The 19,471-nt window shown below is 41.9% G+C and overlaps 1 protein-coding gene across 6 annotated transcripts in view; it reads right to left on the reverse strand.

The window, feature by feature from the left end:
* The window catches only part of pde8b (phosphodiesterase 8B), a 295,986-nt gene that overhangs the window by 40,419 nt on the left and 236,096 nt on the right, over window positions 1-19,471 (reverse strand). For 5 of the 6 annotated variants that reach the window (XM_072257866.1, XM_072257864.1, XM_072257863.1 and 2 more), the window contains 3 exons: window positions 14,336-14,476; window positions 6,820-6,908; window positions 3,984-4,038 (listed from right to left, as the gene is read on the reverse strand). In XM_072257866.1, coding sequence (XP_072113967.1) covers window positions 3,984-4,038; window positions 6,820-6,908; window positions 14,336-14,476 — 285 coding nt within the window. The remainder of the gene's footprint in view (window positions 1-3,983; window positions 4,039-6,819; window positions 6,909-14,335; window positions 14,477-19,471) is intronic. The other variant, XM_072257865.1, reaches the window with a different exon arrangement.

Raw genomic sequence — 19,471 nt, forward strand, 5'->3', positions numbered from 1 at the left:
TGAAGACTAGCTGATAATGAAAGCCACACGAAAAATAAATCTGTCTCAATAATCTCTCATCACTTGGTTGACCTTAAGTATTCACAAGCAATATACTTTATCGCTGAAGACCTAATCAAGTGTATTCGTATTTGAGTAAATAGAAAATAGCTCATGGCTTTGATGCATGTTAAAAAGTACTTCTGGAAACAGACAGCTAGTACTGGAAATAGATTCAGATAATATACTATAGAAGGAAAGACAATGAAATAATGAGAGACCAAGATTCACAGCCTGTATAGGAGGCAGAAGCAGAGTCAATCGAAAGGCAACTGGTTAGGTACTTGAGACAGAATAATTTTCAGAGCTGTGGGGGAAGAACAGATTTGTTCTATTATCAGTAAGAACAGATTTGATGGGCCAAATGGCTTCCTTTTGTTTCATAACAATTTTATACAGCATGCAGTAGACCACTCTATGAAGGGGCAAAGACAGAAAAATAGTATAAATCTACCACAGGGCAGTTGGAGCAAAAAAATATAATTGGGTAGTATTTATTTTTTAGCCTTTGCCAGATCATTTATGAACTCTCAGGCTTAGTTTTTGCCGTACAGTTCTGGAATTTTCTGTTTAAGTTTTCCTGGTGCTGTAAAGCACTTCGCTAACCGCGACACTCAGTTGTTTGGTGTCTCACAGTCCACTTCCAGATTTAAATAAGAATGGGACTACAACCGCACTGGAAGTTAAATCCAACCCCCTTAAAGCTCCATGGTATCGAAGACTGAAGTAGGATCAGAGGAGATTAAGCTGCTTGGAGCCATGGGTGTAGTGATACATTCTGAAAGTGGATTCACAGGCACAATCTAAACACTTGTTTGGAAGCAAGTAATTGCATTCCAAGTTTCAAACTCCAAAATATTCCCAAGAGATGAACAAAGTAAACAGTTTAAATAATGTTCAAAATATATTCAAGGTTGAAATAGTCCCATGATTCAGGGCATTGTCATAACCATCTGCGCTGATATAATATTCAAATTTATTTATCACACGTACACGGAAACACATTGTGAAATGCGTCCTTTGGGTTAACAACCAGCACACCTGAGAATGTCCTGGGGTGGTCACACTTTCCGGAGCCAATGTAATATCATTCAGAAGTCATTACTACAATGGGCTCATGGCATGTCAATGGTATTGGTGAATGGCATTCAGCTTAGTGTGAATGGATTTAACAGAAGATTACATGACATGCTAGTGAACAATCATCCCGAGGGTTAGAAACTGAACAGTGTCCAATCAAAACAATTTGATTGGGGTAAAGAAACAGGGGCACTGGCATTAGCTTGTTTTTATAAACTAGTGCTTGTGAGTAATGAATTTTCCCAATAGCCAAAGATACACTCAAGTGAAAGGCACTCTGTGTCAATATATTCACACTGGAACTTTGGTACAATTAATATAGAGCTCATAGGACATGGCTGGTTACAAGCCACTCCTTCATTGTGTTTTCCTGAGCTGAGAGGAACATGATGTTGCATACCCACAGATTGCTAAGTACAACTAATCAACTCAACTTCTCTGGTAAAATCAAATGTAAGGGAATAAGGAAGATTGGGGAGGATAGAATACTAAGTGAGTGTTAAATTCCTACTGCAGTACTTCTATGACAGGGTTACACCAGTATCAATAACATTGAAAGAGAACCGAGAAAATTTACAAAGACATTGCCGGGATTTGAGGACCTGAGATATAGGGAAAAGTTGAATAGGTTAGAATTTTTTTCCCTGGAGCATTGGAGAATGAGGGAAAATTTGATAGAGGTATGTAAATTTAAGGGATATAGATAGGGTAAATGCAATAAGTTTTTTCCCCAACACACATAAAAATTGCTGGTGAACACAGCAGGCCAGGTAGCATCTATAGGAAGAGGTACAGTCGACGTTTCCGGCCGAGACCCTTCGTCAGGACTAACGATGAAGTTAATCCTGACGTAGGAACTCGGCCCGAAACATCGACTGTACCTTTTCCTATAGATGCTACCTGGCCTGCTGCATTCACCAGCAATTTTTATGTGTGTTGCTTGAAATTCCAGCATCTGCAGATTTCCTCGTGTTGAAGTATTTTTCCCCACTGAGGTTGGGTGAGACTAGAACTATAGGTCATAGAATAACGATGAAATATTTAAGGGAAATATGAGGGGGAACTTCTTCACCTAGAGGATGGTGTGAGCTTGGAACAAGCTGAAAATGGTGGATGTGATCTAACTTTTAAGATAAGTTTGGAGAGGTACATGGGTATGGAGGGCTACTGTCCAGGTGCAGGTCGATGGGACTAACAGTTTAGTGTGGACTAGATAGGTGGAAGGAGCCTGTTTCTGTGCTGTAATGCTCTATGACCCTATGACCACTAGAGGACTAAGTGCATTAATTGGTCATTATACCTTCTTTTATTTAAAAGTGAAATACTGCCAACACTGTTGCGCAGGGAACCTGATGCAAGCTCCTGTGCTCCCCCACTGTGGGTCCGGAGGCTGCTGGAGGCAAAGCCCTCTGCTGGTGCTCCTGCAGCAAAGAAATATTTAACGTGATCTCATCGCCACACAGCCGATGTGCAGTGAGTCACAGGGTCAGGGTGCAGCGGCTGCCTGTGAGAGCCGGTGCCGGGCAGGCCGAGGTGAGCAACCTGGCCGCTCAGCACTGCGAGGAGTGGAGCAGAGGTGCCTCCTGACCGAGGCGGGGAATCTGGCTGCTGCTGGGGTCTGCAGCTCCTGCTCCACATATTGGCACACCTCACACACCCGCTGGTTCCCCTCGTCTCCTGCCACCGGACGCGATGGAAGTCGCTACCTTAAAAAACCGCACGGGTCTGCCCCAGACTTCCCTCCAACGTGCTCCACAGCCAGCAGCCTCCTGAGGCCAGGGTGCCCCTCCTCTGAGCTCCTGCATCACTGCAGTGAAATTCTACATTGCTGCCCTTGCTCACCTAACTCCAGTCCTCAGCACACTGAGATGGTGGGTCAGTCCACACCAAGGCAAGCAGGAATGTCTCATCGCTGAAGATGCACCAATAGAGAGCAGGGACTGGCAGCAAGTTCCTGGTACAGCAGTGAGCGGCCCAAGGGGACGTCTCTTTATAGTACTGATGGATATGCACTTTTGAGTCTCTGGACTCTGGGACCAAGAGTGCTAGTAAGAATCAGCACCTGACCAGTGTATGCCAAATTCATGCAAGCATTATTTTTAAAGAAAACTAACACGGAAAGTAAGCAGGTAATTCGGCCCGGTTGACTATGATTAGAAGAACAACTGTTTTGCTTTCAGTGTTTCTAGTACTCTGAGGTTAGAGAGAAGGCGTCTAAAAGAGTCAGGGTTCCCACTTCTGCATGAGCCATTTGGATGGTGTAGCAGAGGGTGGTATCTGCAGGGTCAAGCACCATTAAAGCATGGGGAAAAGGGATTAAATAGAGAACTCTGAAGAAAAAGAAATCTTGTTTTAGGATCAGGATCATCAAATGAACAAGGCCTGGACTAGCAGCTGTCTGTTTTTGTATTTCCTCCGGGAAGGAGAAGTGAGTACATTTTACGAAAAAACAAATGGATAAGATTTGCTGCAGCAGGACTTCGCAACGATTGCAATTGTGGAGTCATGAATATAATGAAGAGTTGCTCGAATGAAACTCCAGTTAAAGTTAATTGCTTAGAAATTGAAGAGTGACGGCAACAGCTTCAGTAAGGACAGCAGTAATTAGGTAAGATGAAAATGTGAGCCTAATATCGTTTCACTGCTCAAACCTCAATTAAAGATGCCCAATTATAAAGCGATATACCATCAAATTTTATATCTAATAAAACGGAAATTGTGAATATTGTTAACAAGCTGCAACAGGACTTCACTGCCGCTTCAAATGACTTTTATCGGCATCTAAAACGCTGCAGCTTCTGTGATCCATTAAAAGAGCCTCTAAGTGAGATTAAAGTGGCGAAGGTAGGAGTTAGATATCTTACCTGCTTATTGCTATCGCTACACAATTTCTTGATGGACACAAAGTGCTTAATTTTCCTATTGATGGCAGAAAAGATACAGTTTACTCCTGAGAGAACTGGATGGAACATGAACAAGTATTTGACAGGAATTAGCAAAGGGACTTCTTCAGATTTCTCAAAACCAATAGTTAAGACATTGCTTAACGATTCAAACCTGAACCTTCACTTCATCAATTACATTGTCAGAATTTTGTATTTATCAATTTGTTTCTCAGTCTGTCCAATCAAGCAATTTAATACATTAGGCCTCTACTTATTGTAAACAATTGGGCAAATGTAAATATATCCTATGCATTATAAACAAAACAATGATGAATCTTTGAAATGCTCAATGCGTTTATGTGAACTTAAATTACCTTTTGGGTTTATCACTATTAACCCCATGTACTAATAGTGTAATGTAGAACAGTGAACAGTTCAACACAGGAACAGGCCTTTCAGCCCACACTGGCTGTGCTATCAATGGTGCCAAATTAAATTAATTCATTTGCCTGTTATACACCTGCCTAAAAGCGGCTTAAACACTACTATTGTATATCCTTCCACCACCTCCCCTGGCAGCAAATTTGTTGCCTAGAATTTGGGTAACCATTCTGGCACCCCTCTTATCCCTTTCCTTCCCCTCACCTGCCTATCACCTTCCTCTGGTGATCCCCCTTCCCTTTCTCCCATGGGCTACTCTGCTCTCCTATTAGATTCCTTCTTCTTCTTCAGTCCTTTACCTTTTCCACCTATCACGAACAGCTTTACACTTCATCCCCCCTCCCCCACCATATCACCTTCCAGTCTGTATTCATTCACTACCCCCACCCCCCCACCAATCCTCTTATTCTGGCTTCTTCCCCCTTCCTCTCCAGTTCTCCTGAATGGTCTTGGCCTGAAACGTTAATTATTTATTTCATTCCATAGCTGCTGCCTGGCCTGCTGAGTTCCTCCAGCATTTTGGGGGTGTTTCTCTGAAATTTGACATTTCCACCCTGGGGGAAAAATTCTCCAATTACCCACTCTATCACTGTAATTTTATAAAATTTTGCTAGGTCTCCTCTCAGCCTCCGATGCTACAGAGAAACAGTTGAAGTTTTATTTATTTTATTTAGAGCTACAACAGGCGCTTCCAGCCTAATAAGCCCATCCCACCGAACTACACCCTCCAGAGATATTCAGGCAACATCCTGGTGATTTACAGACTGTTCTTTCTATGGATACAGAAATTGCATGACATCATTTGAGGATTTTTTCCATTGAAGTTGGAATCTCATTAAGGAACCTACTCCACAGCAAAATGAAGCATCTTCACAGTTCTATTTTTGCACACATCTTTTAAGCAGCACAAAAATAAATTATTGCTCCATTCAGTACTTCAATTTATTTCGCTTGATTTTATCTCTGGAGAATCTTCTAAAGAGAATGCGAAAATCAAAGGAAATACTGAAGTAACGCACAATGCACCATAGATTGGGATGTTGACCACCGGAAAAGTGAGGAAGCATGAACATGGTGGGAACAAAACCAGGAGAACCTAAAAAAAAATCAGGTTTTCAGCTGGTATATTATAGGCATGGTATATGCAGGCTAAGCAGTGCATATACTATGCCACAGACAAAATGAAACAATTCCAGGACTGAATCTAAGATTTGTCATGTTGTCACATCTGGCTGGGAGTAATGGCAGTCACTCCCATTCTGACTCCATCTGTATCCTCAAAATAGGAGAATCCTGAAGCAAAAGTGAAATGATTGAAACCCATCTTTGGTCAGGGGTGCCAGATTGCTACCTTAGCTTACTCCTGAGCTTCCCATCATCACAGATGGCAGCCTAAACCCAATTTGAATCTCAAAAGCAAAACAGCTTGGTACACAGGACAAAGCAAAGGTCACTGCTATCACATACATCCTAGATATGACCAATGTGTCGGAACTTGCCTTCACGTGGGCCTTGGCATAGCTGGAAGCAGGCATGCTGATTTCAGAGGAATCAGAAACAATGGAAATCTGCCGTTACTTTATTGCCTGAATCCAATACAGTTCCTATTACCCCAGCCCACACTTCCCCAGTTGATGAGCAAATCCTACGGGAGATCAACTTATCCTATTGAAAACTTTGGCACATAGATTCTGATTTTAAGTGGTAATAATGAGACCTCTCAATGATCATCCAGTATAAGTGACAATCATTTCCTTAAACATTTGAACCATTGTGGGACATGTTCCTTTTGCACATAAACCGAGCTACAAGATTTATATGAGCTTTTAATCTGTTTCACATTTAATAGAGGAAAATTGAACATGTCACTCTCAATCACTGATATTGATCACAAGATTAGATTACTATAGTGTTAAATGAAGACAAAACATAATTCTGAATATTGCTACAAGATTAATTACTTCAGTTTACAGTGAAAATTCAAAGTGGCATTCAATCCAATGACCCTTATTCCTCCTCCTTTATTACAGATATTCCCGCAGACAACATAGTGCCTTGGCACGTAGAAGACAGTAAGATTAAAACTAGCTGAACAAAGAGGTTAATATTCAATGACCTTTTTTATTAGATTAAAAATTAACCATTTGATGAAGGAAAAGCAGCCCATGAAAGATTTACTGGCTTGATATTAAACCTTTGTAAATGTATCAGTAAATTTCATTTTTCTTTTATAGATTTGAAACAACGATGGCTAAAAATAGAACACTCTTGCCCTCTGCTCTGTACATGGCAGGCAGCATTAAATTCAGAAGCTGCAGTTCATTTTGTTCTCGAGCTGCTATCTGTTCCTCCGGCAGTAAATGGTGATACTTACCCTCCCTGGCCAATCACAGGTGTTACTGTAACATCCTGCTGGATGTTGTCTCCTGCTTTCCGCCTGGCATAGTAAATTCCTTGCCATTCCTGTGAAGCACATAGAGGATTAGCTGACAATTGTTGTTGTTCCTTTCCGCGCCGCGTGGTGCATTGGGCGGGCAGCAACCTTGCAGTTTCTTTAGTATTTTTGTCTGTTCTTTTAAAATAAGGCCGAATTGCTAGCTGGATGCTCAACCCAACATGGATGGAAAGTGTGCAAGGAGCATGCTGGATTTGAACCCGGGACCATTCACCTTGATGTCCGGTGCAAATGCCAATACACCACTAACCGGCTTAGCTGACAATATAGGAATGAGTCTTTCTAAAAAAGACTGGATTGAATGTATGGTATGCTGCACGGGCCTTTCTCTTTGGGTTTTCTACAGCAGTATGAAACTTCAGTGGCTTTCAGCCTCTCACTGTACAGGATGAGCCATTATCTCATAGTGAGTGCTCTGTCGTCTAATCCATCATTGTAATACGGCTGCTATTCTGAACCATCCGTAACCAGTCACTTTCAAGGTACTCCCTGTGCTGAAGTGGTCAATATTTAAATGATGCTCAAATCGGCAGCTGCAGGTGGTTTTCCATCCCTCATTCAGAAATCAAAAGCACACGACCTTCCTTCCAAAATATTGATCACTTGATAAATAAGGTACTGTATGTTTAACTGCTTCCCCTACAGCTCCTGGTTTTAGTCATTCACTGGATGTGGAGACTGCTGGGAAGATCTTGGACCAGGTAACGTGCTTGGCCAAGCAAGTGTCCATTGGGATTAGGGTGGATCCTGAATTGAACAATGATCAAAATCTGGGGCAGGAATCAGGATTTGAGGCATGGGCTGAAGAAAAGTGCCTGGGTCAGGAGTCAGGGTAAGAGATTGGAGCTGTCTTGAAAGTCATTGATCCTGAATTAAATTGTGGCTCTAAGTCCACAGGATTGACTTTCAGAAGTGCTGTACAATGCACAATCACGATGGTTGTAAGCTCTAGTGTCAATTGTTTGGCGACAATAAAGTAACGTGAATCTGCTACCTGTAATACAAATGACCCAAGACTGACTTCTAACCCCAATGTGTCTGCTAAACATCTTTTCTTTAGGATGGAGTTGGCATCTCTGAAAGCAGAAGGTTAGAACTCCTGCTCTGCTGATCCCCTAGCAACAGTGCAGAGGACCTGACTTGCAGGTCCATTTCCAATTACTCTTTCTGCTTTAAGAGCTTGGATATTTCAACAGCAGAATACTAAAGGCAGTAGCATCAGTAATCTCAAATTGAACTTCTACTTGGTTGGCCTGAGAAATTTACTGCAAGGCACAACCAAAAATGCACTGATAAAAAAAAGGAGGGATTTGCTACATATTAGAGACATGCCAAATGCCAAACAATCCAAACAGTATTTAACGGAGAAATCCTGGTAAGGCTTACGCAAAGTAAAGGGATCTTTATTTTACTTCGATCTTGTAGTAGCTTGAGAGTGCAGAGGTGAAGTAGGGTCCTTGTTCAGCCCACAGTCAGTGATGATGGAAATCGTGGGTTATGCTCTGACAATGGACAATGTTACATGGGCAAGGGAGGATTTCACAGTCAGGGAGCTCGATGAGAAATGTTGTGGAGATACTTGTTTGGAGTTGGAGAGCTCAACAAATTGGTAAATTGGTTTATTACAGTTCAATGTTCAAAGTACATTTATTATTGAAGTATGTATACAGAAAACAACTCTGAGATTCGTCTTACTGCAGGCAGCCACAAAGCTAAGAAACACCATGGAATCTGTTCAAGAAAACTTCAAACACCCAACACGTGGAAAAAAAAGATTAAATTGCACAAAGAGCAAAAAGCAAGTGAAGGACACATTGGATATCGAACATCAAATCCATACTGTACACCTACACCCAACATTGCCTCAGCGACTGCAGCGGTTCAAGAAGGCAGCTCATCACCACCTTTTCAAGGGCAACTAGAGATGGGCAATAAATGCTGACTTAGCTGGTGACACCCACATCCCGTAAATGAATAAATTTTAAGAATGTATTAGGTTCAGTTCACTTCAACGCTGCTCTGCTCGCCAATGCAGGCCACAGCAAAGCGCCCCAGTCCATATCCATCACCTTGATCAAGTCATTCAGAACAGCAAATAAAAAAAAGAGTAACCAGAATCCAGGAACACATACAACATGAACTTCAAAGTCTCCAAAACAGAGTCCACAGCCTCGCCGAACAATCCTGGCAATGTGGATCCCAAGACAACTGCACTTTCCTCTGACAGTAGCTAGTGAGAGGGACAGAAGGACCAGCGAAACGTAGGCAGGAGGTGCCAAACAACCACCCCATCCTCCATTCTCATCGACTTCAGCCTTGCTGAATGTCTCAGAGAGAAGCAATGGAGTCGGTCATCGGCTCGTGTCCCATCTCCAGGCTACCAGATCTCCAGGCAGCACACTCTGCTCCAAACCTCATCGCACTCCCTCAGAGACAGCAAAGCACCAAATTGCTCAACTGGCCCCAAAACACATCAAAAAATGTAAACCTCAGGTTCCAATCCCATGCAGCTGAGTGGTAGAAGAATATTTGAAAGAAGAAGTAGTGATAGAGTAGTTTTGTGAACTGTCAGCAGAACAGCGCCCTTTTTTTGCATTGATCGCTGGCGCCATCCATATGCTTACGTACAGAGTACAGTGGAAAAACTTTGTTTTGCACACCTCCCGTGCAGATCATTTCATTACAGCATTGAGGCAGCACACCAGAAAACATTATCAGAATGCAGAATAAAGTGTTACAGTTACCAAGAAAGTGCAGTGCAGGCAGATGATAATGTGCAAAGCCATAACAAGGTAGACTATGAGGTGGAGTCCATTTTATTTTATTAGGGGAGTGTTCAATGGTTTCATAACGGCAGGATAGAAGCTATCCTTAAGCCTTGTAGTGCGTGCTTTCGGGCATTTATATCTTCTGTCCAATGGAAGGGGAATTGGGGAGAAGAGAGGATGTCCAGGGAAGGTGGGTGAGAAGTGTGGACAGAGTTCACAGTGGGAGGCTGGTTTCTGTGGTGTGCCTGGCTGTGTCCACAACTTCCTGCAGGTCCTTGCAGTCTTGGGTAGAGCAATTGCTATACTAAGCCATGATGCATGCAGATAGGACACATTGATGAAAATGGGTGAAGGTCAATGGGTTAATGCCAAATTTCCTTTGAAGGAAGAAGAGGGGCTTGTGAACTTTATTGGCTGTGGTGGACCATGGCAGGTTATGAGAGATATTCACTCCTGGGAACTCTCTCAGCCTCAGCACCATTGTTGTAAACAGGAACGTGTGGACCAACCACCTTCCTGAAGTCAATGGCCAGTTCTTTTGTTTTGCTGATATTGAGGGAAAGATTGTTTTTATGACACCTTGCTACTGGGCTCTCCATCAACCATTCAACAGTGAAGAGATCAGAAAATGTCCGCGGCATAACAGTTCACTGTTCTATGATCAGTTCCATGATCAAACTGTACAATGGTTTATGATACAACAGTAGCTTATGGAGGTGAGGGTGGCTTAGGGTCATGCCTACAATCTAGGATCCAATTCCCCTTGAGTGGGAGGAAACAGTTACAAGGAACTGGTGATTTAAAACTGAGGTGTATAAAAATTTCTTCCCACAGGTGGTGGTAAACAGAAGGCTGTGTGGAACTGACACAGAAAGGAAGCTGGGGCCGGGGACCCAGGGCAGATCTGCCAGGATCATACTGAATGGTGGGTCAGGATTGAGGGGCCTGTGGGCCTTCTCCTGCTTCTTTGTGTTTTCTTGTCAACATGGCCATCTGTTACCATGTTTTTAAGCGCTCTTATTAATTTTGCCATTAGCGTGCACAATTAACACATTAAAAATTTAACGAACTAATTTGCTATTGTGTTTGTTGTGGTATTAACAAACATTAATTTATGACTCTAGTGAAAGTCCATCTCATTCAATTCATCTCCAGGGAAGGAAAACTGCCTTCCTTACCTAGTCTGGTCCATAACTAAGTCCACATATGCCAATGTGGTTGACATTAAACTACCCCTGAAAAGGCCAGCAGGGCACTCAGTTCAATGGATGGTTAGTGATGGGCAATAAATTTTGGTCCACCAGGAACACATTTCTCCCATAAGCAAACTAAAAAAAAAATGAGGAGATCAACATGCAGGCTGTTTTCCCTACCACTAATTTAAGTAATAATGATAATAATAATATTTTATTTATTTATTTTAGAGAGAGAGCATGGTAACAGGCCCTCCTGGCCCATGAGCCCGCGACGCCCCATGACAACCAACCAGGTGATTAATTCATGTACGTATTTGGTAAATGAGAGGAAACAAGAGCACACGGATGAAACCCACACAGTCACAGGAAGGAGGTACAAACTCCTTACAGACAACAATGAGATTTGAACCTAGGTCACTGGTGCTGAAATAGCATTACACAAACTGCTGTGCTGCTGTGGAAATTTAATGTTTAGAAAATAAATCTAATTTGAATGAGCAACACACAACAGTGAATGCAGGAGGCCAGGCAGCATCTCTAGGAAGAGGTACAGTCGACGTTTCCGGCTGAGACCCTTCATCAGGACTAACTGAAGGAAGAGTTAGTAAGAGATTTGAAAGTGGGAGGGGGAGGGGGAGATCCAAAATGATAGGAGAAGACAGGAGGGGGAGGGATGGAGCCAAGAGCTGGACAGGTGATAGGCAAAGGGGATATGAGAGGCCCAGGGAGAAGCAAAAGGGGGAGAGGAGGAAACCCAGAGGATGGGCAAGGGGTATAGTGAGAGGGACAGAGGGAGAAAAAGGAGAGAGATAGAGAGAATGTGTGTATATAAATAAAAAACGGATGGGGTACGAGGGGGAGGTGGGGCATTAGCGGAAGTTTGAGAAGTCAATGTTCATGTCATCAGGTTGGAGGCTACCCAGACGGAATATAAGGTGTTGTTCCTCCAACCTGAGTGTGGCTTCATCTTTACAGTAGAGGAGACCGTGGACAGACATATCAGAATGGGAATGGGATGTGGAATTAAAATGTTTGTGTCTAATTTGAATGAGTTGACTTTTGAAGATATTTTGACTCTGGGTCATTTTGCCTCTGAGGCCTGTACTTTAGCATGAGAGACAATTTACCTCTGCATCTTTGAAAGCCATTTTAGCCCCCATTGAAACCCAAATAACTCATTTTAAAGCACTATCTGGCAGTTTACATTCTACTGAAAGCTATGTATGCTTTTTTCATCTAGAAGGAAACAGAAATATACTGTATTATTCTTGCTTCTAAGGGTGGTGGGAGCAGATTCAACAGCAACTTTCAAGAGGGAACTGGATAAATACTCTGATGTGAACATACTGCGGCTGATCAGAAGAGGGCAGGATGACTGGACTATGGATATTCTTTCCAAAGTGCCAGCTGTAATATGATAATCCTTATGATCTTTCTGTGCCATTTAACTCTATGATCCTACCCCAGCCTACTGCAGAGTCTCCAGTTTGACCTTGCAAAGCTGATGGGAAAAAAGATCAAAGTCAATAATTCACTTTATACCTTGCAATAAGAAGTAAATAAGCAAATTAAATTTATACTAGAGCCTTGTTAATTGGCATGAAAATTGGCTGATTAAAGTGTGGCAGACAAGTATATCAAACTCCCTCTGCTGATACTTTGTGCAGAAAAGATGGAAGTATATTCATCTATATTCAGCTAGAAGTTCTAAGTAGATGTTCCATCTTGAGTTCCTTCTAATAATCCTACCATCATAGAAGACAATTTTCAGGCAGTTTGGTTCATCTTGGTGTCAAGGTATGGCTGAGAGCACTGAATACAGCAAAGGCTACAGCGTCAGACAGCAGTCTAGCTGTAGCAGCTGAGATCTTCCTGCCAAGCTGTGTTGCAAGTCAAGGTGTTCCTGTAGTTACCACATTAGGATCTGTCCTGCAATACTGAAAATTGTTCATTTTATGTCATGCTCACAAAAAGCAGGACAAATCCAACCGGGCTACTTCCCTCCTATTCAATCAACTCTCAATCATCAAAGTGATGGAAGGAGTCACTGACAATTTTATCAAGTGCCAATAACCTGTTCACTAATACTCACTCTGGGCTCCACCAGGACCACTCTACTCCAGACACGTCACCTTTGCCTTGGTCTAACCATCGATCAGAAAGTCAAATCCCACAGCTGAAATGACAGTGACTTCCCTCGTCATCAAGTTCAGATGCGAGTGAGTGTGGCATCAAGGTGCTTTGGTAAAACCGACACTGATGGCGACATGGGGGAATAGGCATCACTGGTAATAAATGATGGTCTGGCTGGAACAGATCCCAAAATAATCGATTTAAAATGAAGACTGAACAAACTGGGATATCCTTTTTCTCTTCAACGAATTTGAAAGCTGAATACCCTTGTCCAAGTTCACTAATCACCAAGTAACAAATTACGAGCCCTGTATTGAGTTTCTGGTGGGGGTAGGAGTAGTAGTCAGTGGCTGAAATTCCCGTTCTAAGACCATCGAATATGGGTTTTCAGCTCCTACATTTCCCTCTTCTTCACAGTTTTGCATAGTACGGTGAATACCCATGAGACAAATTAAATAGTGCACATTAACAAATTAAAAAAATAGTATTGCATTTATATACACTTCCTTTCGCTACCTCAGGATGGTCACGATGCTTAAGCCTACAAAATATCTCTAACATATAGTGCAACAAACAAAATGCTGGAGGAACTCAGTGGGTCAGGCAGCACCTATGGAAGTAAATAGACGGTTGATGTTTTCAGGCGAAGACCTTCATTTGGACTAGATAAAGGGCCCATGCCAAATGAGGGGTCTCAACCAGAAACTGAAGCTGTCAATTTTCCTCCACAGATGCTGCCTAACTTGTTGAGTTCTTTCAAAATCTTGCTTTTCGCTCCAGATTCCAGTATCTGTAGACTCTTATGTTCCAGTACATAGGCACAGTTGAAATACATTAACCAATCTTTATATAGTTGGAATCCACAGATATGTTGGATTGGACTGTATAATTGCTATTTCCATTGTAGTTTAACTTTCTAATGCTTGTTTGTATTTTTGCATTTATAATTACTTCTGTCCACGTGATTGTTCAGTGTGTGTTTTGGTAGTTGCAGTTACCTTTGTATCTTTCCGTAATTTCTTGGTTTCAGTGGCAGGCATCACATTACTGAATGGTAGCTCCCTTACTGGTTAATTCCAGCAATGGAATTTGAATTGAATCTATTGTTATCAGCAGTCTGTTACAAGTGGTTTGGTCTCTTTATCTTTGACTTCCTCCTTGTTCTGCTTTTGCTCCTCATTATCCCCCATCCTCATTCATTTGTACTTTTAGCACTTAATAAAAACAGCTGTAAGCAACAAGTTTTGTGCCTCATTCTTGACTTCCGAAGAACCTCAGATCAAAAGCATCAGGATCTAACACATACCACTGACATAAAAAGCTAAAAGAATGACTTACCTTCCCTTTTTTGATGCATGTATTTATTGTATCAAGAAGATCAACTTTATTTTTGTCACTTTTGGGTAGTTCAGTAAGTTCTTTGCCAATCAGCTCCCCTCTCTGATAACCCATCATGTGTTCAAACGCTGGATTCACATACTGCAAAAGAGATCAACAGTCAGGAAGGGGAAAGGGATTAAGGAGCCAGTGCAGAGTACCGCTGTGGCCATCGCCCTCAACAACATGTGCATCACGTTGGATACTTTCAGGGAGCAGAGGAGACACCAAACAGAGGAAAGTCTCTGCACTGAATCTGCCTCTGTGACTCAGAAGGGAAGCGGGGAGGAGAGGTATACTGTGGTGATAGGGGATTCATTAGTTAGGGGAATGGATAGGAGTTTCTGTGGGCGAGAACAAGATTCCCAGATGGTATGTTGCCTCCCAGGTGCCAGGATCTGGGATATCTCAGATCAAGTCCTCAGCATTCTTAAGTGGAAGGTTGAACAGCCAGAAGTTGGTCCATGCAGCTACCAATGACAAGGGTAGGGCAAATGACAAGGTTCTGCATAAGGAGCTCAGGCAGTTAGGTACTAAGTTAAAGGGCAGGACCTCCAGGGTTGTGATCTCAGGATCTCAGGATTGCTAGTGAGGCTACAACTAGGAAGGTTATACAGTTTAATACATGGCTAAGGAGATGGTGCAGGAGGGAGGGCATAAGATTTTTGGGTCATTAGGCTCTCTCCCAGGGAAGGTGGGACCTGATCAGAAGGGATGGTTTGCACCTGAACTGGAGGGGGACTAAAATCCTAGCGGGAAGATTTGTTAGTGCTGCATGATGAGGTTTATACTGGAGTTGTAGGGGCATGGGAACCAAAGTGTCAGAAGAGTTAGTAGGGAGGTTGTGGAGACAGATGTTGGTAAGACCTCAGACAAAGTTGGGAATCAAAAAGTGTGAGTAGTGTCCTGAGCTGCATATATTTCAAAGCAAGAAGTATCATAGGAAAGGTGGAAATAGTGCTGAAGATGAGGTAGCTGGTTTATAAATAGAGGCAATATGTCGTGAGGAGAGACTGTTCGCAGGGCAAAATTGCACTCACAGGATAAGCTGCAACGTAAAAGGTGAACAAAATTGACAAGGGTGAATACAGGACTGAAGGTGTTGTATTTGAATGCACGCAGTATACGAAATAAGGTAGATGAACTTGTAGCACAGTTGCAAATTGGCAGGTATGATGTTGTAGACATAGCTGAAAGAAGATTTTAGCTGGGAGTTTGATGTCCAAGGGTACACCTTGCATTGAAAGGACAGGCAGGAAGGCAGAAGGAGTGGCATTGCTTTGCTGGTAAAAAATGAAATCAAGTCAGTAGAAGGAAGTAACATAGGTGTGGAATCATTGTGGATAGAGCTAAGGAACTGCAAGGGTAAAAAAAAACCTTGACTGGAATTGTATACAGACCCCCCAAACAGTAATAAGGATGTGGCTTACAAATTACAATGGGAGACAGAAAAAGCATGCCATAGGGGCAATGTTACAATAGTCATGGGAAACTTCAATATGCAAATAGATTGGGAAAATTAGGTTGGTGCTGGATTCCAGGAGGTGCCTACAAGATGGCTTTTTAGATCAGTTTGTGGTTGAGCCCACTAGGGGATCAGCTATTCTGGATTGGGTGTTGTGGTAAGAACCAGAACTGATTACAGGCCTTAAAGTAAAAGAACCCTAATGGGTAAGTGATCGTAATATGATTGAATTCACCCTGAAATCTGAGGAGAAGCTAAAGTCAGATGTATCAATATTACAGTGCAGTAAAGGGAATTACAGAGGCATGAGAGAGGAGTTGCCAGAAATACTTGGAAAAGAGCACTGGCACAGGTGACGGGAGAGCAGCAATGGCTAGAATTTCTGGAAGCAATTCAGAAGGCACAGGATATATACATCCCAGAGGGGAAGAAGAATTCTAAAGGAAAGATGACACAACCTTGGCTAACAAGAGAAGTCAAAAACAATATAAAAGCCCCAAAGGGATTGAAATAGAGCAAAGATTAATGGGAAGTTAGAGGATTGGGAAGCTTTTAAAAACCAACAGAAGGCAACTAAAAAAGTCAGTAAGAGGTAAAGATGGAATACAAAAGTAAGCTAGCCAATAATATTGAAGTTTCTTCAGATACATAAAATAATAGAAGAGAGGCGAGAGTGGATATTGGACCACTGGAAAACGATGCTGGAGAGGTAGTAATGGGGGACAATGAAATGGCAGGCGAACTGAATAAGCATTTTGCATCAGTCTTCACAGTGGAAGACACTAGCAGTATGGTGGAAGTTCCAGGTGCCAGGGGTCACGAAGTGTGTGAAGTTACCATTTCTTGGGAGGTTATTGGGAAACTGAAAGGTCTGAAGATAGATAAGTCACCAGATGATGTACACCCCAGAGTTCTGAAAGAGGTGGCATTAGTAACGATTTTTCAAAAATCACTAGATTCTGGAATGATTCCGGAAGATGAGAAAATTTTAAATGTCACTACACTCTTCAAGACTAGAAAACTTTAAATGTCACTACTCTCTTCAAGAAGAATGAGAGGCATAAGAAAGAAAACTATAGGCCAGTTTAGTCTGCCCTCAGTGGTTGGGAAGATGTTGGAGTCAATTGTTAAGGATGTGGTTTTGGGGTACTTGGAGGCACATGATAAAATAGGCTGTAGTCAGCACGGTTTCCTCAAGGGAAGATCTTGCCTGATAAATCTGTTGGAATTCTTTGAAGGATAGACGAAGGAAAATCGGTTGATATTGTGTACTTGGATTTATAGAAGGCCTTTGACAAGGTGCCACACATGAGGCTACTTAACAAGCTACAAGCCCATGGTATTACAGAAAGGATTCTAGCATGGATAAAGTAGTGGCTGATTGGCAGGAGGTAAGGAGTGGGAATAAAGGGAGCCTTTTCTGGTTGGCTGCCATGAGAAGTCTGTGTTGGGATGGATTCTTTTTACATTATATGTCGATGATTTGGATGATGGAATTGATGGCTTTGTTGCAAAGTTTGTAGACGATATAAAGATAGGTGGAGGGGCAGGTAGTTTTGAGGAAGTAGAGAGGCTACAGAAGGGCTTAGGTTAGGAGAATGGGCAAAGAAATGGCAGATAGAATACAGTGTTGGGAAGTGTATAGTCATGCACTTTCATAGAAGAAATGAAAGGGTTGACTATTTCCTAAATGGAGAGAAAATAGAAAAAAAACTGAGGTACAAAGGGATTTGGGAGCCCTCGTGTAGGATTCTCTAAAGGTTACTTTGCAAATTGAGTCTGTGGTGAGGAAGGCAAACGTAATGTTAGCATTCATTTCAAGAGGACTAGAATATAAAAGCAAGCATGTGATGTTGAGATTTAATAAAGCATTGGTGAGGCCTCACTTGGGAGATCTGTGAGCTGCTTTGAAAGGATGTTCTGAAACTGGACAAGGTTCAAAAGAGGTTTAAGAAGATGATTCCAGGATTGAATGGCTTGTCATATGAAGAGCATTTGATGGCTCTGGGCCTGTATTCGCTGGAATTCTGAAGAATGAGGAGTGAAACATCGAATGGTGAAAGGCCTTGATAGAATGGATGTAGAGGGGATGTTTCCTATGGTGGGAGAGTCTAAGGCCAGAGGACACAGCCTCAGAATAGATGGGCATCCTTTTAGAGCAGAGATAAGGAAGAATTTCTTTAGACAGAGAGTGGTGAATCTGTGGAATTCTTTACCACAAGCAGCTGTGGAGGCCAAATCTTTATATATATTTAAGGCAGAAGTTGATAGATTCCAGGTTGGTCAGGGCATGAAAGGATACTGGGAGAAAGCAGGAGATTAGGGATGAGAGTAAAATTGGATCAGCCACAATGAAATAGTGGAGCAGACTCGATGAGTCACATGTCCTAATTTTGCTCCTATGTCTTACTTTCTTAAATTTCTGTCTAAACCTAAACTATGGTTTTCTGGTGAACGCAGCAGGCCAGGCAGATGCTGCCTGGCCTGCTGCGTTCACCAGCAACTTTGATGTGTGTTGCTTGAATTTCCAGCATCTGCAGAATTCCTGTTGTTTTCTATGGTTTTCTGCTTGTCTTGTTTTCTACCCAGAAAAGTTTGCTACAGATCACATTATTTAAACAGAGTATGTCACTATGGAAGAACATTTCCCAGTAAGAGAGTAATTTTGCCATTTTGTCACCAATAACCAATTATTAGGTGACAGGATGATATTGATACTATGGGTAATGGAATCTAATCCTGATAAATGTGAAATGGTATTTCCTGAAAGCACTAATAATGGCAGGACAATGAACGTGGGGGCTTTGGTGAGTTTTGAGGAACAGTGACTTCAGTGAAAACATCTAAGAGTCCCTAAAGGTGGCACATAGGTAGACAAGATAGTTAAAAACGTATGGAGCATACTTGCCCTTACAATATTAATATAGGACCCTTGCTTTCAGGAACAAAAAGACAATTAGAAATAGAATCAGCGGTAGGCCCAAATACCCTTGTTCAAGTAGGCCCAAAAGCCCTTGTGCCTACTCCACTATTCAGTAAGATGGAAAATCATTTACTGCAGTGCCACTTTCCGGCACAAATCCAATTTCCCTTGACTTCCATAATTAAAAATCTACCAATTTCTGTTTTAAACATACCGAATGACTGAGCTTTCATAGCCCTTCTGTGCACAAAATTCCAAGATTCAAACTTTTGGCTGAAGAGGTTTCATCTCAACTCAGAAATAAATGGATTCTAATACAGTGACCCTTGTTTCTTGACATTCAAGCCAGGGAACACATCATTCCTGTAATCATCCTGTTAAACACACAGGAAGTTCGTATATTTAATTAGATCACTTCTAATGCTTCTATATTTATGGTGGATAGGAATATAGGCAGGAATGGAGTCTTGCTGTGACAGAATTCATTACAGCCAAAAAATGTGATAATGTTGTAACACAACTGAAAATTCACCATTGTTAAAAGAAATCGAAAATTCACTGACAATGCTCAAGAATTAAACATCTCCAAGATGAAAAAGGGATTGACTGAGACAGAAGCTTGAGATGTGTTACAACCTTGACTGGAAACACTAAAATCAACTCTTTTCTTATATTTCATCTACCAAGATTGTCATCTATTATCTTGTTG

This window comes from Mobula birostris, chromosome 5 (genome assembly GCF_030028105.1).
Source record: "Mobula birostris isolate sMobBir1 chromosome 5, sMobBir1.hap1, whole genome shotgun sequence".
Classification (NCBI taxonomy): Eukaryota; Metazoa; Chordata; class Chondrichthyes; order Myliobatiformes; family Myliobatidae; genus Mobula; species Mobula birostris.